Source organism: Fonsecaea pedrosoi (genome assembly GCF_000835455.1).
Source record: "Fonsecaea pedrosoi CBS 271.37 unplaced genomic scaffold supercont1.5, whole genome shotgun sequence".
In the NCBI taxonomy this organism is placed as follows: Eukaryota; Fungi; Ascomycota; class Eurotiomycetes; order Chaetothyriales; family Herpotrichiellaceae; genus Fonsecaea; species Fonsecaea pedrosoi.
This window is the reverse complement of record NW_013550611.1, coordinates 2266668-2287023: the sequence shown is the minus strand read 5'-3', so window position 1 is coordinate 2287023 and position 20356 is coordinate 2266668. Positions and strand designations below refer to the sequence as shown.

The following is a 20356-nucleotide window of genomic DNA, read 5'->3' as shown; positions in this document are numbered from 1 at the left end:
TGAAGTACACCAAAATGAGCATTGAGCATTGACCAATCGGAGACTTCGAAAGACACATTACCTGGGCAAGCAAAGTCGGCAATGTCACTTGATGAGGAGTCTATTATCAGACCACTTCCCCTGCCCCATTGCGAGGCCTGGAAGAAACTAGTTAAGCAAAAATGTGCCATTTTGTGTTACAGGATCTAGCTATTAATCATCGTTACTGTGTCGTCACCGCGAGCAAAGAAGCCGCCTCCATTCTCAGAAGGGTCAACTCCTCAATAATGATCCAATATGTCATCTACTCCCTGGCTTCCCTGTCTCTGTGGAATCGGCCTCTCTCGTGCACCACTGGGAAAGCCCGGCTGTGATGTAAAAGGGGTGTATGTCCTGGTTGGCTCGGTGACACTACGAATGGTGGCGCTGGGAGGAATTGAAGACATTGGAGTCATGGATCGCTCCCCGGAGTAGGGAATATAACCGGCAGAGCTTGAAGGCTGTAATCGAGGCAATGTTGGGCCTCCGGTTGGTGTCACAGTTCTGATCGGACCTCCACCGTTCGGTGCGAAGAATGTTTCTGGGGGTCCTTGATTGGGAGTGTGTGATCGGAATTGAGGTCCTGGCAAAGGTGATTGTCGCCCCCTCTCCTCTGGAATAACAGGGAATGATGGTCCAATGGCACCTCCAGGCGTACGGCGACCCGAGGCGTCAATTTGGTGGTCGAAGGTTGGTCCTGACCATGATGGTGGCTTGCTCGATGGCGTTGAGCTTCTATCGTCTGGGTAGGGGAGAGCGCTGCTATTTTCCAACGGATATCTGGGACGTCCATTGTTAGACATGCTGGTTCCTGGTCGTGGGAGAGAATCCATTTGGTACGCGCCAGGACCATTCCTATCACTCTGTGCTGTACCCGGTCGTGGAAGTGCAGGACTGATAGACCGTTGTGGAGGCTGCGAAAGGTTCGATATGCTACGGTTTGGTGCTGGTCTACCGTACCATGGACTGATCGTATCGGACGCTGGAGTCTGAACTCGATCAGCCGCAAACCCCATGTCCGCCGCCGAGCTCATCAATGGAGCGTTCGAGGTGTAGCTTGACCACGACGCTGCCGATCCATGAGTAACGGTACGAGTAGGCATCGGAGGACGAGGAGCAATATCGGGTAGGGTTGGAACGGCGTCGTCACTGCCCCTGCTTGTGGCCGGGCGCGAGGTATATTCTGGGAGGGTTGTCATTGTGGTTTGCCGCGACAGTGGAGGAAGTGAGTCCGAATCGGCGCCTAGGATATTTGGCAAGGTCGGTTGTTTCTTTATATCCGTTCCTTCGCGCGCCGCCCTGGCTTCTGCTCGAGCCCGCAGTGCATTCTCTTTCTTGAGTGCTTTGTCAACCTTGATCTTGACAACCCTCTCCATCCGTCGATTAATCTTGTTACGGCAGTAGCCTGTTAGACCCCCATCCTCAGTTGGAATGTGGTGCCAAAGAAAAACGAGATAGAGAATGACTGAAATGATCAGACCAATGACGGAAATGACCCATATCACCAAGGTCCACAGCATGCCGAATAGAATAACGGCCTGCAAGTGATTGGAATCGGCCAGAATTCCAACATTGACAAAGAATTGGACAACCGGAGAGTGACCATCGGACGGAGCATGCTCGCCCTCTGGGACCAACTTGAGCCTCAACACTGAATACAGTGTGATGGCGTTGACCACTTGCCGTGGTCCTTCTGCAAAGACAATACGGAGCCAAGCTTCGAAAGAGAAATATGCAAACAGGGCAACGTAGTCGGCTCCTTTTCGACTCTTTGTCAACTCGGCAAAGACCAAGAAACGCTTCCAACCTCTTGCTTTTCCCCATCGCATCGACTGAATTCGGACTGCCAATGGGTCCAAGTAGCTTTTTGCAATTCCGCCTTGTCGCATGACTCTGACTGCACGTATCCATCGGTAGATGAGTAGAACAAACGATAGAATGATACATCCAGCAAATATCCATCGAGAGATGTTGAGTGGAATCTCGGGTTTGATCTGACCAGCCCATCTGTCAAAGGCGAGGAGGTTGATAGCGGTGAATGTATCGACGGCGTAGACGGATATCGAGACAATAAGCATCAAAATAAGGTAGCCGTAGGCAAAAGGAGTCCAGCATGAGGAAGATTTGAAGTCATCAAGGTTCTGTGATGTGTTAGTCCATGCAGGCTTCTCCCACGTCGGGTATGCGTACAATGTAATCCCATTTCTGCTCAGCGCTCAGATTCCCGAACTTTTCTCGTTCGCCTCCGCAACACCCCATGGTGAATGTGGTATGTGTATTGTGTAAAGATCGTCCAAAGCGCTGCGACCTGGCAGCGGCTTACCAATAGTTCGTGAAAGGGGGCATCCGAACACGAGTGATTGTATGCCTGTTTCTGAGGCTGTTGTACGTTGCTGTCTCAGACGCGGTGCAGCCGAAGGCCAGGTGTAACAAGAGCCCAGCTCAATTGCCTCAGAGATTGAACCCTTTGTTTTGTAGTGTGTTTATTGCATCGCTGTCGAGTCCGCCCGTTCATCAAAGCAGTGACGGAAACCACCTCGTCTCAATATTCACGGACTGACTTCCGCCGTCGAGGAGGGAGCCGTGTCACGATTGAGCGAAAGAGATGAGAGGCGTCAGGAAGAATTGACCGCCTGCTGATTTTGCTTGTCGTCCGTCAAGGTGGACAAAGCGTACAGCAAGGACGAGACAAGGGGGAAGGCTCGGAATAACACAAAGAACGAACGTGGGTCGAGCGTGGAACAGGAGAATAATGACACAAAAAGAGCCGAGAAATAAGGACGTGAATTCTGAACGAGAGACTTGATACGACAATGCTAAGGAATGGCTTGAATCAGGAAATCTGAAGTGAAGGGCGGGTCGGTGAATAGGACGAAGAGTTGTTGTAGATGGGGAGAGGGTGCGGCAGACCTACTACCGGAATGCTTAATGGAACAGGAGCTGTTGCAAGCCTCGGTGCCAATGTGAGCCCGGGGCCTTGCTTACCCGCCCTGCTTGGCCTCCAAAACATCAAACTGCGCTAGGCGTCTAGGGGCCCTCGATGTGGCTAGCCTCCTGCCAATCCTACGCCCCTGTCCAGCAACCCCAAACACACTCTCCTGACCTGTGAACTCAGCTGATTCGCCCTCCGATTCCCCTGGGCGATCGTTTTCATGCAGGAACCCGTGTGCCCGTTCATTTAGGTGCAGTAGTTTGAGCGTTGGGGTTGCATCATTTTCTAGCTCTGGTTGGCAAACAATCTCCGCAGTTCCTGCTGGAGTTCGTAATGGTACATGTAGGAATGGACTTGGATTCTATATTTAAAATGAAAAATATCCGTCTTACTGACAGATTTCTCTCTTCTACTCCCCCGAGAACAACTGTAGACACAACCTAGGTACTTTCGCTTCAAGGAACCGCCATTCTGCTTTACCGGGTTGCTCTGGTCTCGTGCTTGCCTTTTCCACCCGCCCTGCCGTGGAAGCCCCATGAGATCTGGTTTGCAACGTGAATCTCAACACCAAGATCCTCTGCGAAAGTCCAAACCAGGCCGGGGTTCTTCTGGAAATACCGTCCAACAAAAGCGGCGTCCAGGCCCTGGTCTAGAAGTTCCTGTGCCAGAGTGCCCGTTGTGATGGATCCAACAGTTCCAACAAGCAGAGAATCCCCCACTGCTTTCTTCACTGCCAGTGCAAACGGAGCTTGGTATCCCGGTCCGCCGACAATTTTTTGAGCAGGGTGGATGCCGCCTGAGCTGGTATCGAGAAAATCCACGCCCAGATCGGCCAAAATTGGAGCCAGCTTGGCTGTGTCCTCAACTGTCCAGCTCTCTGGGAATTCGTCTTGACCCTTCAGCCAGTCGTCGGCGCTGATCCGGAAGAAGAGAGGCATGTCCTTGGGAATGACGGCCCTTGTCGCCTCAACGAGTTCTCGAGCCAGACGTGTCCGGTTTTCGAAGGATCCGCCATACTGATCAGTTCGCTTGTTGCTGACTGGGCTCAGGAACGAGTGAATGAGATAGCCGTGGGCACCGTGGATCTCAATGACATCAAATCCAACTTGGAGGGATCTCTTGACAGCGTCCACAAACGCGTTCTTGATTCTTTCGATTCCCTCAAGCGTAAGAGCATTGGGATTGGGATAGGTGTCCTGGAAGGCAATGGCGCTCGGGGCAAGCGTCTCTGTAGGCCAGCCGCCAGCTTCCTTCTGGGCAGTGTCACCTCGACTCAGCCAAGGAGCAACTGTGCTGGCCTTACGACCTGCGTGGCCCAGCTGGATCCCGATCTTCTGACTTTGACTGTGCGCAAACTCGACGATTCTCTTCAAAGGGCCCATCTGACCATCTTCCCAAAGCCCACTGTCTTCTGGAGTGATTCGACCTTCAGGAGTGACCGAGGTTGCTTCGATGAATGTGAGGCCAGGTCCTCGCTGGATCATGCCACCAAGGTGAGTCAAATGCCAGTCAGTCAGGTAGCCATTCTGAGCGGAATACTGGCACATCGGCGAGAGGAAAATGCGGTTCTGGAAAGTAACTCCACGAATGGTCAGGGGTTGGAAGAGCTTTGGGATTGCACTGCCATCAGACTGGGGATCCTTGGCTGTTCCTGAAGGAGGCGATTGAGCGGGGGTGAAGTAGGAAATCCCCGGGGTTCCCTTGTTGATGATAAGAGGCTTTGCATCGTGAGAATCCATTGGGAGGGAGGATGCGACAGGGGACAAATTCTATGCTGGCTTGGTGAGTGTGTTGGGATGTTGATGAGGTACGGATGGCAAGTCTTGAACAGGCGTTGTGAATGTGCGAGACTTAAGGGTATGATGGAATGCAAGAAGGAGAATTGAATGAACCATGTGCGTCGATAACGTTTTATATGTCGATGCTGGGGACTTCAGAGTTCTCTCTACGCCTCTTTGACTCTATCTGAAGTCTAGGAGAGTTTCTTCCACAGGCTCAAGTGAGCTTTGAAATCAAGTGCCGAATCTACCAATCAGCATTGTCCACAGCCTGAGTAAAGTGGCACCGGCGTCACAATGACATGGACAGATGGCACCATCAAAAAGAACATCGTACTTGTTGACCTAGAAGCTTTTACAACTATTCTCGTGTTTTTCTCGGACGGGGTCGCCAGGGTCTAGAAGAAAGTAACACGAGAGAGCGCCAAAGGACGAGTGTGGCGGATATCAAGCACTTCACCCACCCTTGGGACCTCCAACAGGTGCTCCTGTGTAGCCTTGACGTAGCCGATCAGTGTGAGCTTTTCCGAAAACAGGCTCTTTTTGGTGGGCTGCGCAGTACGGAGACACCAGGGTGCTGAATAATGAACATGTACGCTGACTGTGGTCGCAGAGCCAAGTCCACCGGAATCCCCTCTTTATTTGCTTGACGGGATCCTTGGCACTCGACTTCGACCGTAAGTCAAGACCGAGTATCTCCCTCGCTTTATGTCGTACTTGCACATGGCGCCGTAGTGAGTACGGTGAGTACGAGGTACATAATATTGTGCACCTTCCCTCCACACCCTCATCGCACTGACCTTATCCACTTCCGCCGGGACACCTGTCGAGCTGCGAACCACGTCCAGCCCCTCGGGTCAAAACTCTTGGCGGGTAACAGCTCACGTGTGGAAGGCCCGCTCCGCGCCTGCCCAAAAGGACATCCTCAGTCATGGCAGTCCACACGTCATACCTCGTACTTCAACCTCACAATCACCCTCTCCCTCGTCTACCTCCCAACTCTCCTTCCAGTCCACTCTCCACGATACCGATGATCTCCAATACCAATTTTGATTATGCTCACAGTGCTCGGTAGGTCGTATGATCTCGGTAAGCCTTCCTTACCTAGCTCCTCCCCCTCCTCCTCCTAGCTACCATAGGTTGAGATTCGACGCAAAAACTTCCATATACAGCAGTGGGGTATCCGCCTGGCCTGGTTACTATACCACCGAGCATGTTTTCTCGTATCGAGATTGGCTCTCTCGCCCGGCCAAGGTTCATGAAGCGCCCCCATAAGCTGAACGCTTCAAACTGGCACGAAAAAGCACTCAAAAAGGGTCTGCCCGACTGCTGATGGGATAGTTTTGGCCCTCCCAAACTCCATTTTGTGGACGTCGATGGTATGATTCAACAGTCTTCCAGGCTCCAGTGAGGCTTGAAAACTCACCGCAAACTCGACCTTATGTAGCATTGTCTTTGTCCGACTCTATAAGCACTAGATGGCAGAAATGGGTATAAAGACGTTGTGGTGCGGCATTGGGTTCTGTCACTTGTCACTCGACAGTTATTCCTGCTGACCTTTCACTACGCACCAGGCACAACTCGCCTTCTGACACCACCAAGCAAATCCTGTCCCACGGAATCATCCTTTTCATCTGCTGCGATACAAACAGTCATGTTATCCCGCGGCTCTCAGGTCTTCAACTCCATTTTCCTCTTGGTATCTCTCGGGAGTTTCTTCGCCCGCGCACAGAACGACTGCAGAGCTCGAAGCTTCGGCTGCTGGCGTATCTCCCAATCCAACCCTCCGGGGTCACAATTTGGTGACTTCCACCTGGCCTTCGATCGGATCCCGGATGGATCCGTCTCGAGCATCTGTGGAAACCTTGCTAAAGGCCTGGGCTCTGACTCCGGTCAAGAGTTTGATAATATTGGGTGCGAAACACTGAGCGTGGCTGGGGCGGAAAATGGCGTGCTCGCCACAGGAAACTCCATGGCCGTCTCCTCCCAGGTCGCAGTCGACATCGACGATGCCATCAAAGACTTTATGCCGACCTTCAACAGGGTACTTCAATGTCAATCTACTTCATCTGATGTGCCCTGCCTTGAGCTAGCCGACACCATGCCCGTGGGACAGGAGTCACCAACGGTTGATACCCTGGGTACAGGATTGGTGCTCACAACCATCGGGCAAACATACAACATCCAAGCTGGAGGACAGATCGGCATGATCTTCTACAGCGCTGTTCACTCTGGCGCTCTCGCCACGTTGCAGTTGGACAATGCTCTGACCAACGCGATCGGCAGCATCTCCGCACAGGTCTACTCTCGATTCCAAGATCTTCCAGACTCCAGCTTGATGGTGGCTGACGCCCCCATTGGAGACACCGGCCTGGTAGTCAAAACGGTGGTGGATATCGGCCTCTTCAACTGGAAAGACAAGCGAGGGAAAAACCTTGGCCACAGAATGTCCCAAGCCGAGTGGGACGTGCTTTTTTTCGACCTGTACAGTGATGCAATGTCCTTTTCACAGAATGTCCTTGCCGCTGTATATTCCGCCGAGGCTGTTGGCCATGGCCAGACGCCAGATATCTTTGTCAGCCTCGTGATCGGACTTGAACTCTGATCTAAGCGTGTAGTGTGCGCGACTTCTGACAAGTTCTGGGGAGACAACAGGTGATGGAAAGTTTCATTCTTGGGAAATCAGCGTTGCGGGCGTCTCAGCGATGTAGAGTCGAGATGTTGGAGGATTGAAACAGCTAGCACTTTGCCTTTCTTCTGGCATTGACATCAGATCAGGTGGAGATGTTTGGTAGAGATTATCATTCCAGTCTTGATTGCTTCCGGCGCATCTGCTCTCTCACAGGTCCCGAGCTTGAGTGAAGCTTCCAAAGACATACGTCTTCCATGTGGTTGACTCGCAGCGGAAAGTGCGCCAATCATAGATGACAGCCCTCCCTCAACTAGACCCGTGGCGAGAAATTCTCTCCCATGCCCCGTCAGGCCAGGCCTGTGCACAGTTATTCATGACCGTCTTGCACTTGGTCATATCCATCCCTGTGGACTCACGCACTGCACCGAAGAGATACCATGGGACAGCATACAGAGAGGTGAACCGCGTCTCACGATGTAGTATTGTTTGTGTATTGAATACTTAAGTGGGTGCTAACGTTCCCTCCTTGTCGCCGCTTGTAAGACGCTTCTTTGCTTGTTGAAATCCATAATCATAATCTTGATATAACTTGAATGCTTGAGATGCAAACGCTGGCAGGTGCCTTATATATTGCCAATGACGACCATATACCTCAATTTTCCGTCTTTACTAGACTTCGTCGTGTCACATCCGCCAATCCCGTCGTCGAGTTGCATCTGGCTGCTCTTCCAGCCCCAACTCTTACTGACATCGAACTTGTCTGGCGCGCTCTCATAAATGCTCAAAAGCCGCCCACCCTTGCTCGGTGAATAAATCTTAAAGTATGTTCGTATTGTCGGACGTCCATCCATGTAAGGTGGCATAGCAGAAACATTGTATTTCCTGTTCGTCCGCAACAACTCTGCATCCTCCTCATCCGAATCTAACATCAGGCCATCGGCGGGAGAAGAGTCATTGGACAGCTTTCCCCCACTTTCAGGGTTTTGTGAAATCTTCTGGACCGGCTTTGCTGTTCGCCGTCGAAATGTCACCCTTTCGCCTTCCGCAATCGGTGGATTCGGAATATCATATTCTTGTGTCGACTCGGCTGATGCATCCTCCTGCTCTGCTGCTGACCCTCGAACTGGCTCATTGACGTGCCAACTGCGGTTTCTCTGTTCCGTCTTCCGAAGCAGCATCTCCCGCTCCAGCTGTCCGATGCGATCGTCCACCGTCGAAGATATCCACAGTGCAAGTGGATCTTCGCACGGATCTTTATCCTTGGCTCTGTGCAAGTATATGCCCAACTGCTGGACCTTCGAGTTATTGACGCGTTGGATATAGAGGTTCCACAGGCTTCCCGCATACCAAACAGTGTGTGAATAGACCCGTTTCTTTTCTTTCAGTGTCCGGGGACTCGGGAACTCGGCTGAAAATCGAAATGGAGGGTAGTAGCTGAAACGTGGCGTTGATGTTGGCGAATAGCCTCTGGACGGAGGTCTGCCGCTGTCGATTACATTGCCACTTGTGAAGTCGAGAGCCCATGCGACATCGGTGGGTTCGAGGCTAGCTGATAATCTGGCTGCATGCGTGCTCCATTCTGCAACGCTCGTAGAGTTAGCAGCTACACAGGCTTCGCGGGTGCCTCCCATCACGCAGGAGACGTCGTTAGTCGGAATCCAGAATTTTCGAGGTTTGCCGTTACCATCCCAGGAGCCAGACTCCATCTCTGCGGGAACTTCGGTTGTGCTGGCTGGCCCATCGTCTCGGGACTTTCCTTTCTGGTCCGATGCTTGTTCAGCATGATCTTCCGCTTCATCAAAGTCTTCGGCTACTTCGCTTAGTCCGAGCGTCTCGTCAGTCTCCCGGGCATTGAGGACCTTCTGTCGAAGTTCCATTGACATCCATAAGGCATCACTTATGACCTTCTCCGGCAGTACCGGAACTCCAAGGATGTCTTTCTGCGTCCGGATCTGCTGTAATTGTTCGAAGCGAAGATGAACATAATGGATTCCTTCGTCCAGGAGCACAAGCAGAGGTGCTATTTCTGGCGATGTGTACAGGGCGACCCAGGCCTCGTCCTTTTCGGAAACGTACCGGTTGTGTCCAGTTATTCTGTAAGGCGCATCAAATCTCACGGCAAAAAACCGTAGGCTTGTTGGTTTTGGATAAAGATATCGACCACTCGGAGACACCAGCCCTCCTTCGATGGCCTTAGCCTTCAGGCGGCGATTCAATAGCTTTAAGGCGAGGTACCACCTTTCCCACTCGCCTGGTACGAAGAACGGGTCCCCGCCAACGATCTCGCGGATGATTTCAGCCGGGATTTCGTCCCAGTACTCGTAAGGCATCTCCCAACCCTCTTTGCAAAGCATTGCCTTCGCGGAAGCCAGGATACGATCACCAGCTTTCCCGTAGTAATTGTTGGTCACTAGTTTGATCAAATTGTGAAGGGTAGCTGGCTGCATCTGTCGAAGGATCGAGTCGACACAGGACTCGACCAGGTCAGCCATATCAAGCCAGCATGCGGTAGCGAAGAGCCCAATTGCTTCTTTCTCTTCCTGCACAGGAAATTGTGTACCATAGATTCTCTTGAGTGCAAGCTCAAAAGCGTTTCTACTGATATTTGGGTCGAGATCTTCGCAAGGAATTGTCATCTCTCGCGCCGTACTCTCTGCCCAAGAACCAGAGAATGCCGACGAAAAGTAAGGCACACGATCGAGAAGCAGTTTGTGAAGTCTATAACTCTGACCGAAAGCATGCACAGTGATGTCTGAATGACGACCTTCCTCGAAGCCATGACGGAAGAGATGCCCTGTGAGTGTCGCCGTGTCACCGAGACCTCTGCTGGTACTGGATATGGTTCGGAGGTGGGAGTGGACTCTGGACGTGGGACCAGGACTCGATCCATCGCTTGTTATGAATAAGCGTGCAAGGGTCGTGGAGGTGTTCACAGGGTCAGGGTCGAAACTGCTGGTGACTGCACTTGTTGTGGGGTCATCTACATCTTTCTCAGGATTAAGCAGAGGATGTCGATTGCTGGAGCCAGCGGGCGAGGCGGAAGGCGTGGTGTCTCCTGCCTTTATATTACTACGCCGACTTCCACCAGCGCTTGTCAGAGCAGCTAGTGAGCCTGAATTGCTCGAGGACACTGCAGCGCTCAAGGACGCTAGCGCCGTGTTCGCAGAGACTGATGCAGTAGGCGGTCCCGATACAAAGATCGATCGAAGAGGAGGCTCGAAGGAGACTTGTGGGGGTGGATCTCCATAGCCTAAGCTAGGTATCTGGCTTGAAGAAGCTATCCTTCGCTGAGGGAGTGGTCTAGAGCTGGAAATCGTATTGGTAGGCTGTTGGAGCGGTGATCTGACTGGTCCGGGGGAGGAAGGCTCGAGATAGCGTGATGGGTGAGAAGGGGACGCTGCAGTGCCCTGTTCACTCCAGGCGGCCCTGTCAACATCTGGTATAGTAGCAGATACATCATACCCTGTGATCAGCCCATCCAGATCGTCTCGTGGTGGACTCCAACCGCTGAACTGTTCTTGATCCATCAGATTGAACTATTGCCAAAGCCTTCGTCAGAGAGGTATGACGTTTAGCACATATTCGTCGAACGAAGTTATAGGAAATCAGCACTGTGCAGCAAGAATCATCTTGCACATGGACTCAGAGAGGAAGGGCAAAGATGGCCAGAGCTGACGTTGTATTGCCCTGACTGAAAGAAGTTGTGATTGAAAACACCAAGAACTGCGATCCTGAAGCCCACTGAATGCTCCACCAGCCTCTGAAGGTGTAATGTAGAGGAATGAGCACTGTCACTCTTCTTCGGGAATAGTGATGATCGCAGCAGATTGCAAAAGTTGGCAAGTCGTTTACAGATGTTGCAAGAAACAGCGGGTTTTAAGATGATCATCAACAGCGTCACCTGGACGGTTGTGCCGCTGTGCAGGAGCCACGCAGCCACGCCGCCACGATCCGCCAGCCGCAAGCCGCCAGCCACAAACCACAAGCCACGTGTGGTCGTCGTCTCGGAAATACCACGGACTTAAAAAGTGACTGTATTATTTGGCGACATCTTCCTTTCCGTAGAAGGACTGACTTGGGTGTTACTCGACTCACACCAACTACCATCGAGACGTCGTGATGGCAACTTAAGACATTGAACTCGTCGTGCTTGCGACCAGCCTAGACTATTAGTCACCTTTCTTTTCAAGGGCACCGCAGCATGGCCGGCTTTGTATCCGTCACGTCTCCTTCCCCTGTTCATCATGGAAGGGCCAACGATTACAGCCGTGGTGAATAGTGACCACTATCATTTCGCCGGGCGAGAACCGCTTACACCTCCTAATGTTCATGACACCCTACCGCCAGTTCATTCCCCAACAGATCGAACGAATGCCCAGAATGGGATGCCGCCGACGCAGGACAACCGTTTATCCGAGGTGGACAATACACTACTGCAAGCGGATGAGGGTCGGAGTAACGGGCATGTGACGCGGAATGGAGTTGAGAATACCACAAACGGGATCTTGGACAGAGATCACGACCATGTCGTGGGAGTGGCTACATCTATAAAAGCGATACCAAATGGTTCGACGACAGACCGGGATTGTTCGCTTGCTTCCCCTACAAAAGCAGACCAATCGGTGCTGGGGCATGCTGCGGAAGGCCCAAATGGAATCGAGGTTGAACAAAATGGACCAACAGATGACATGCACAACCTACCGAGCACGGTGGACTCTCTTCCTACTTGTCCTGACGACTCACAAATAACAGCACCTGTCTCAAACGATGAGCTGAACCTTTACACAGCCTTCCCCGCAGCCGACAAAGCTCCAGAGTCTCCTCATGATGATGTCTTTATTTCCACTCCCAGAGCAGCAACCAGCACATCTAGGCAATCTGAAACGTCCGAGATGAGACGAAGTCGTAACCTCACCATCGAGACTAGCAACCAACTACTGCAATCTACAGGCAGTCCTTTACTCAGACCTAATCCCCTACAAAGGACTCTATCTACTCCTAGTGCCCTCAAGAGCCCCCTGTCTCCTCAACGGCACGATAGAATTGGCTCACGACCAACTCTTAAGATTCCCGAGACCGGGGCAAAAATTGATGGAACCACCGGGAGAAGGCATTCGTCTTCCGGGCGACCTCTTGCGTCCCCAATGCCGGCATCAATTCCATTACCACCTTTGTCAATTCCAACCTATCTCCAGCTCGAATTATCCTCACAGCGACCCTCCCAACTGTATATCCACAGGTCTGCCAACAGCGACTTTCCGTACGAGTCTTCACGAGTCAAGGTCGAGAGACTTATGAACTTCCTGCTGCTTCCTATGTACCTCGAGAGTGTCCTATGGTTCGGCACTCTTGCGTGTCTCGATTCATGGCTCTATACGTTCACGATCCTTCCACTCAGACTCCTCAAATCGTTCTACATTCTAGTCAAATCTTGGTGCATTAACTTCATGAGTGAAGTGCACTTTGTCGCCAGTTTTGTGTACAACGGGACTGGAAGAATGTGGAGAAGACGAAGGAGCAGTCTTGTTCCGACCTCTTCACGTAAAGCCTCAGGTTCTGACGCGGGCGAAGGCAAAGCTGCTCATTCTATTGCAGCACACAATCGCAGGCAAGGGAAGCAGCATCAGAGGACAAAGTCGGTGCCATCGGCGTTGCTCCCTGACGACAAAGCGGACATGCTCAAGGGCCTGCTGATAATTTGCACATGCCTTATTCTTCTGAGGCTTGATGCCAGCCGGATGTACCATTGGATTCGTGGTCAGGCGGCCATCAAGCTATATGTCATCTACAATCTCCTGGAAGTCTGCGATCGGCTGTTCTCCGCAATAGGGCAAGATGTCCTCGAATGTTTGTTCTCCAAGGAGGCTCTCGAACGCAAGCCAGATGGCCACAGCAAAGTTCTACGGCCATTCTGGTTGTTCGTGCTGGCACTCATTTACACAGTCATTCACTCTACAGCTCTGTTCTATCAAGTCATCACGCTCAACGTGGCTGTCAACTCATACTCGAACGCTCTCATCACGTTATTGTTGTCAAATCAGTTTGTGGAGATCAAATCCACCGTCTTCAAAAAATTTGAGAAGGAGAACCTTTTTCAACTGACTTGTGCCGATGTCGTCGAACGCTTTCAACTTTGGCACATGCTGGTCATTATTGCTTCTCGCAACATCGTGGAGACGGGAGGATTAAGCGCAGGATTGAACGCTTTTGTCAGAGCATCGAGTGCGGTGGCAGCGGCGCCTCCCCTGACTACGAATAGCAGCCTTCCCTTCATCAGCGCTCTTCCGCCGAAATCGGTGAGCTCGACCCTTCCAAAATCGTTCACTCTGTTACCAGCTGCAGTCAATACGATAACATCGTACGCTCCAGCTGTCAGTCAGGTGCTCGGTCCTTTTTTGGCCGTCCTAGGGTCTGAGATGTTGGTAGACTGGCTCAAACATGCTTATATCAACAAGTTTAACAACACCCGTCCTGCCATATACGACCGATTTCTGGATGTTTTGGCCAAGGACTATTACACAAACGCTTTCGGCGACCAGAACCTGACCAAGCGGTTGGGCTTGCCGGTCATCCCTTTGAGCTGTCTCTTGATTCGAGCCACAGTGCAAACATACCAGATGTTCATGGCCGCATGGGTTCCGTCGAGCTCGCCAAGCTCGTCAACAAGCCTGGCCAGCATCCACGAGCATTACTCTGCGGCCCGCTCAAACATGCCCATGACCACGAGCACGGCGATTTCCAAAACCGTCGACGACATTATCAGAGCCATTCCCGCGGCCATCACCAGCTCCAGCGTCGTCACACACATGACCACCATACTGTTATTCCTCCTGTTCTTCCTGATCCTCCTGGCCTGCAAGCTCGTGTTGGGCATGCTCCTCCTCGCCTTTGCGCGGTCCCGCTACCGGTCGATGAAGCTGCGTGAGAAGAACCCGATCTATCACGTCGACGGCGGCCGGCGCGTCGGGGGTTGGGGTGTCGTCGAAGTCGACGACGATAAACGCCGGTGGATCTACGAGGACGATCCGGCCGGGCTCAAGGCGCTGCGCGAGAGGGAGGAAAAGGACAAGAAGAACAAGGAAAGGGGGACCGGGGTCGAGAGCTTCGACAAAGTCAGACGGTACGAGATGGTGGCCAAGAGGATATGGTAATACAATGCTAGCTCTGATAACGTCTCCTCCTAACCGGGTGACTTGCAGTCATATCACTAGTGAGTCACCAAGTGAGCGGAGGAAGAGGAGCGTCCTAATTAATTGATGGGTCCCAAAGCACAAGCGATGTTCGTGCATACATACATACAACTGTAGGTAGGTAGTCTAAGCCACTGTCTGTCTGTCTGTCTGTCCGTCCGTCCGTTTGTCTGGCCCTGAATCGGGAGTGCAGATTGATGGTATCGGGACACCACAAAAACTTTATCATTCTTCGTCAAGTAAGGAAGAAGGACGACCATTCTTCTACATACATACACACATACTTTGTATGCGCGCGCGCAGGTTTTCTATCTTTTTTTTTCTCTCTTTTCTTGGGCTCTTGTCTTGTCTTCTCGCACGTGCGTGCGTGTATGAGAGTAAGTAAGCAAGTGATTTGAGGTGTATCTCTTAGTTTGCGGGCATCAGCATCAGCATCAACGCGTACATATACCAGCCACCCCACGGACACAGTTCAAGATGAAAACCCCTGTGAGGAGGCGGGGAACGAAAAGGGGGGGGGGGTTGTCTCATGAGCTCGTCAAACGCGTCAAACGCGACTTCTTAGCAACAGCGCCAATACCAGCACCACCAGCAACAGAAACATCCCAACAGATTCAAGCTAAGGGGCCGGTCTGGTCGCGACGACCTCGTGGACCGCCGCAGTCTCCTTGCCGCCGGCCGGGGTCTTCTCCTCCTTCATAAAGGGGAAGGCCAGGACCTCGCGGATGGTGTAGTTGTCGGTGAGGAACATGACGAGCCTGTCGATGCCCATGCCCCAGCCGCCGGTGGGCGGGAGGCCGAACTCGAGCGAGGTGCAAAAGTTCTCGTCGATCATCTGGGCCTCGTCGTCGCCCTGGGCCTTTTGGCGGGCCTGCTCCTCGAAGCGCAGCCGCTGCTCGAACGGGTCATTCAACTCGGTGTACGCGTTGACAATCTCCTTCTTGCACACAAACGCCTCGAAGCGCTCGCAGATGCCCGGCGACGAGCGGTGGTACTTGGCCAGCGGCGACATGATCTGCGGGTGGCCCATGATGAAGGTCGGGTCGATGCACTTCTCCTCGATAAACTCGCCGACCAGCTTGTCGAGCATGCGCGCATTGGTCTCGGGGGGCGGGCACGTCACGTTGCACTTCTTGAGGACGCGCTTGAGGAATTCGTTGGTCTCGGCCGTGTGGAGTTGGTCGCCCGGCGGGAACTTTTCGCCCGTGGCCTCCTCGAGGGCCGGGATCATGTCGATGCGCTTCCACGGCCGGGACCAGTTGACTTCGTAGACCTCTCCATTCTGTGTGTGGAAGGTCGTTTGGTGGCCTCCAGTGACTTCCTTGACGAGCCCCGAGACGAGTTCCTCGGTGCGGTCCATCACATCGTAGACGTCGGCGTACGCCTCGTAGAATTCGCACGTGGTGAACTCCGGGTTGTGCGTCAGGTCGGCGCCTTCGTTGCGGAATTGCTTCCCCAGCTCATATACTCGGTCGATACCTCCCACGACCAGCATCTTGAGGTACAGCTCCGGTGCGATACGCATAAACATGTCCGTCTGGTACTCGTTGATGTGTGTCTTGAACGGCTTGGCCGTGGCACCCCCAGCAATGGAGTTCATCATGGGCGTTTCCACTTCGACGAACCCATTGGAGTCGAAGTAGCGACGCACGTACGAGACGATCTTGGCACGGGTGAGGAGGATGTTGCGCGACTTCTCGTTCATGATGAGGTCGAGGTACCGCTGGCGGAAGCGGGTTTCGACATCCTGGAGACCGAAATGTTCCGAGGGGATCTGGTGCAGGCAGGGTGTGAGGAGGATGACTTGACGAGCAAACACGGAGAGTTCGCCCTCGTTGGGACGGTTCTTGGGCGACGTCCGTCCGGGGTACCCGATGACGCCGATGATGTCCCCTCTCCGCAGGTGCTCGTGCTGGGCCTCGAAGGAGACGTCGCCGGCGGCTTCTTGGGCCTGACACATTATCTGGACCTTGGTGCCGCCGCTCCTGATGTCGTAGAAGACCAGCTTGGCGCCTGCGGAGCGCTTGACGTAGACTCTCCCGGCGACACGTATTTCCACCTCTTTCTTCTGCTCGCCGGGCTTGAGGGAGGCATATTCCTCCACAAACTTGCCCAGGTCCGTGTTGACCAGGAACTTGTGAGGGTACGGGTTGGGGTCCTTGGTCTCCCGCAGCCGGTTGATGCGACCACTTCTGATTTCAAAGTACTGGTTCGGGTTGAGATTGCTCTCGTCGAGTTCTGCCTTCATGGCCTTCTTTTCGACTTGGAGCGGGGCAGCGGCGGCCTTTTCCTTCTTCTTCTCTTCCAGTTGTCTTTGCTTCTGTCTCTTCTTCAACTCGGACTTGGAGACTCTCTCACCGGTGACCTCGTCGAGGTGCAGGTTGGCGGTGTCTTGGGTAACAGACTCGGTTGCGTCTGCCATGATGAAGAGTTCAACGAGGTTTTGGGGGAGCAGTGATTGGGGATTTATACCTGTCGAGACGAGCGCAATTGAAATCCTGGATCAAAAGTGTCACAAATAAAACATGCTGAAAAATGACTCACTTAGTGTGGGGTCGTGTGCCTTAATGACTCGTACCGTTGATGATGACGAGGGGCAACGAGAGAGCCAAAGAGGGACAATAATAATAATAATAATACGCGAATCCCTCCTACGAGAACCGAGTGGTCTTCGACTCTTAGCTTCGTCTCACAAGCACTTGGCCCACAAACAGTCAAGGTTGTGCGTTTGTAGCACCAGTATGTACAGGACTTCTAGTATACTTGTTTGTTCCAGGAGCTCCTAGTAGGTGGGAAGAAAGAGAGTCGCACTTTAAGCCATCATCAATGCATTGAGCTCCGCAGCTCCTCTCCCCGGAAGACGCAGGCAGCTTCAGCGCTGGAAAGACACGCACGACTTGTCTCGCACTTTATATAGCACAGTCCTGATCACCAGTCTAGTCCTGAACATCTCCGATGATCCTACCCTCCCCAATACCAACGAGTCTACCTCAAAGCAACTTCAATGCTGTAGACACGCACAAACTCCAGAGTCCACCTTGCATCAACCAAAAGAGACTTCCGGACAACCTGCCCTTGCCATCCTTCTTCGTGCCCTTGACATAGCCGATCGCGTAGACGATCCGAAACGCCAGCCAGGCTGCCCCCAATGCGGCCGTGGCCGTGGGATACTCCAAGCCTGCGAACAACATGTAGGCGATTGTCTGGGGCATGTTCTCGAGCAGATTGGCGTGCGCTCTCTGGGCGCAGTTGAATTTGTACGCGGCCTGGCTCTCTTTGACCTTCTCTGCCGACGCGTAGGCGTTTGGGTAAGGCACGCCAGCCGGCTTGCGCAGGAAGGTCACCGCCATGCCTTGGGCGTAACAGAGGACTGGGATCGCCCCTAGAGCGATGAGGACGACATAGCTTTTGCGAGGACAGGTCCTGTCAGCTTGCCCCTCCAGAACCCGCAATAAAAAAGCTGAGGGAAGCTCTTTGAACTCACCCGTATCGGTCGGGAACGGTGAGAGTGGCCACCATTTTTGCTTTGCCCTGTTGTTCTTTCAACGCGTCGCAGTCAAAACTGTGCCAGGAAAGTCGATTCAATCAACGGGGTTTCAACCGTGTGAAGAATAGCTCACAGGTCTTAAAAAAAAGATGTCAGTTTGTTCCTATTAATGTTAAGGCAACAGTCAAAAACCGACGGGAGCTTCCCTTGTCGGGTATTTGTATCCTTCCGAGGTGAAAGCCGGACCAACATTCATCCGCCAAGGCTCAGAACTTGCCACCTTGTTCGTTTGGTTTCTGGCAACGAGACCGTCTCAGGTACGTGAAATGGGACGGATAGACAGCCATTAATATCTGTCTCGTTCTGATGGGGGTTTTGACAATCGCGTTCCATAGGCAAAGAAGCCTTACCTACCTATCGTACACCCTAGTAGGTGCTGACGAAGTGGTTCAGACCCACACTGCTCGCCAACGACTCTGCCGTGGCTCGAGATCTGTGTTTCCATACTTGCAGACGCTGTAGGAGACGAGAGGAGAACAAGCAGAGAGGAGGACAGACGTCGAGAATGTTTATATAACCTTTGGGTACGCCTGATTGGGTTTGACCGGCCGTGATGGCTTCTATTACCTCAGCTTCAGGCGGATTGCGTGACGGGAGAATGAGGACCAATCATGCGGGAGGAGATCAAATGCCTGAACCACTCGTACATTACTCCACGTTTGAAACCCATCATGCTATCATAACGCCCTTTGGCCTGTTGGAGCATTCCTAATAACACAATCTGGTTCTTTTCTCTATGGCCTGCTCCTCCCGCAAAAAAACATCTGCTTCTGCACCGTCCTCTATTCGTCCTGAATGTCCTGCCTGATCAAACCCGAAACGAGACTACATGATGACCTCGTTGGCGACATCACGCTTCAACTCCTTGTATGGCAGGCAGATGCAGTTTTGAACCCGGACTTCATCTCCCACACCGCATTCCTTGCCAAGAATAGTGATGCTCTGGACTTTAACCCCGTTCTTGATGATGGTGGTGCTGTGGTTGGTGACTGGCGTGGCCGTGCCCTCCACTCTAGCCCAAGCTCCGACACGACTGTTCCATCCGATGATTGCATAGAGAACACAGGCATCGTGCTTGATTTCGGCCTCGTCGAGGACAATGGCCTCTTTGACACGTGCGCCTGCGCCAATGATGGCCTTGGGACCGATGGAGACGTTTGGCCCCAACTTTGCCGTGGGATCCACCTGGGCGGTGGGGTGGATGAAGACTGGAGGTACGATGGTGGCGGATGGGGTGGCAATCTCTTCTGACTGAGACTGGAAAGCTTTCTGCAGGTATAGGGCGTTGGCCGGGACTGCAGAACCAGCCGTCTTGATCTGACGCCAGAAATCCTTGGTTTCATGGACGAAAAAGCGGTTGCTGTCGGCTAGATCAGGTAGAATGTCCTGCTCAAGACGCATGACCTCGTTTTTCTCTCCATCTTCATCGGGGTCGGCCATGAAGGACGAGTCGAGGTTCTCTGAGGAAGGATATGAGATCATCCGGGGGCGTTCGGTCTTACGCTTGATGGCACTCTTGATGGAAGGGAAGATGGCATCGGTGGCGAAGAGGTATACACCACAGTTGATCAGGTTGGAAATGTGGCTCTCTGGCTTTTCAACGTAGTGAAGGACTCGCTTTGTGTGAGCATCGGAGACAATGCAGCCAAAATTGGTGGCGGCGTCGTTGCTGATCCGAGTGCCAAGAATGACCGCCTCAGCGTCCTTCTCTTCGAAGAGTTTCAACATGGCCTCGAGGGGAAAGGAGCAGCAGACATCCGAATTCAGCACAAAGAATCTGTCGGGCTTGCCCTTCAAGATAGCATCACGGAAGTGGTACAGACCACCAGCAGTGCCGAGGGCCTGGTACTCGCGCAGATACTGTATCTTGAACTGAGGGAATTCTCTCGACGAGTCTTTGATGAAGTCACGAAAGACATTTTCTTCGTAGTAGCCAATGAGAATGACCTCTTTGATATCTGGGACTTTGGAGACAGCCTTCAGACAGTGCCAGATGATTGGGTGGCCCGCAACATCGAAGAGAGGCTACAGGTGATTTTCGTCAGTCCACCGTCGAGTCTCAGACTGAACCAGGACGTACCTTTGGGACATCAAGACTCAGTGGTCGGAAACGTGTTCCTCGCGAAGGACCTCCAACCTGTTTGACGTTCAGTCGAGTTTCTTTGTCAGCTGGAATTCGCTGATCTTACCAAAATCACGGCTTTGGTAACAGCCTGGGCCCCAGTAGGCTTCTGACGAGAGGGGACTCTCAGCATCTTT

General features: G+C 52.7%; 8 protein-coding genes across 8 annotated transcripts; 2 read left to right on the top strand and 6 right to left on the bottom strand.

Moving 5' to 3' along the window:
- Positions 1-260: 260 nt before the first annotated feature.
- On the bottom strand, positions 261-2277 carry Z517_08305 (uncharacterized protein; the record flags this gene model as incomplete). The annotated part of the gene is made up of 2 exons (XM_013426823.1): positions 261-2159; positions 2209-2277. 2 exons carry the CDS (start codon positions 2275-2277, stop codon positions 261-263), a joined length of 1968 nt encoding a protein of 655 aa, XP_013282277.1.
- Positions 2278-3426: 1149 nt separating this feature from the next.
- Positions 3427-4689, bottom strand: Z517_08304 (uncharacterized protein; the record flags this gene model as incomplete). Its single annotated transcript, XM_013426822.1, has 1 exon — positions 3427-4689. The coding sequence occupies one exon, from the start codon at positions 4687-4689 to the stop codon at positions 3427-3429; it is 1263 nt and encodes a 420-aa protein (XP_013282276.1).
- A 1693-nt stretch (positions 4690-6382) lies between these two features.
- On the top strand, positions 6383-7333 carry Z517_08303 (uncharacterized protein; the record flags this gene model as incomplete). The annotated part of the gene is made up of 1 exon (XM_013426821.1): positions 6383-7333. The coding sequence occupies one exon, from the start codon at positions 6383-6385 to the stop codon at positions 7331-7333; it is 951 nt and encodes a 316-aa protein (XP_013282275.1).
- Positions 7334-7983: 650 nt separating this feature from the next.
- Z517_08302 (uncharacterized protein) lies at positions 7984-10887 on the bottom strand (the record flags this gene model as incomplete). Its single annotated transcript, XM_013426820.1, has 1 exon — positions 7984-10887. One exon carries the CDS (start codon positions 10885-10887, stop codon positions 7984-7986), a length of 2904 nt encoding a protein of 967 aa, XP_013282274.1.
- Positions 10888-11604: 717 nt separating this feature from the next.
- Z517_08301 (uncharacterized protein) lies at positions 11605-14511 on the top strand (the record flags this gene model as incomplete). Its single annotated transcript, XM_013426819.1, has 1 exon — positions 11605-14511. The coding sequence occupies one exon, from the start codon at positions 11605-11607 to the stop codon at positions 14509-14511; it is 2907 nt and encodes a 968-aa protein (XP_013282273.1).
- Positions 14512-15169: 658 nt separating this feature from the next.
- Z517_08300 (lysine-tRNA ligase) lies at positions 15170-16972 on the bottom strand (the record flags this gene model as incomplete). Its single annotated transcript, XM_013426818.1, has 1 exon — positions 15170-16972. One exon carries the CDS (start codon positions 16970-16972, stop codon positions 15170-15172), a length of 1803 nt encoding a protein of 600 aa, XP_013282272.1.
- Positions 16973-17540: 568 nt separating this feature from the next.
- On the bottom strand, positions 17541-18069 carry Z517_08299 (uncharacterized protein; the record flags this gene model as incomplete). Its single annotated transcript, XM_013426817.1, has 2 exons — positions 17541-17955; positions 18035-18069. The coding sequence occupies 2 exons, from the start codon at positions 18067-18069 to the stop codon at positions 17541-17543; spliced, it is 450 nt and encodes a 149-aa protein (XP_013282271.1).
- An 853-nt stretch (positions 18070-18922) lies between these two features.
- On the bottom strand, positions 18923-20352 carry Z517_08298 (uncharacterized protein; the record flags this gene model as incomplete). The annotated part of the gene is made up of 3 exons (XM_013426816.1): positions 18923-20122; positions 20178-20234; positions 20287-20352. The coding sequence occupies 3 exons, from the start codon at positions 20350-20352 to the stop codon at positions 18923-18925; spliced, it is 1323 nt and encodes a 440-aa protein (XP_013282270.1).
- Between the last annotated feature and the right edge of the window lie 4 nt (positions 20353-20356).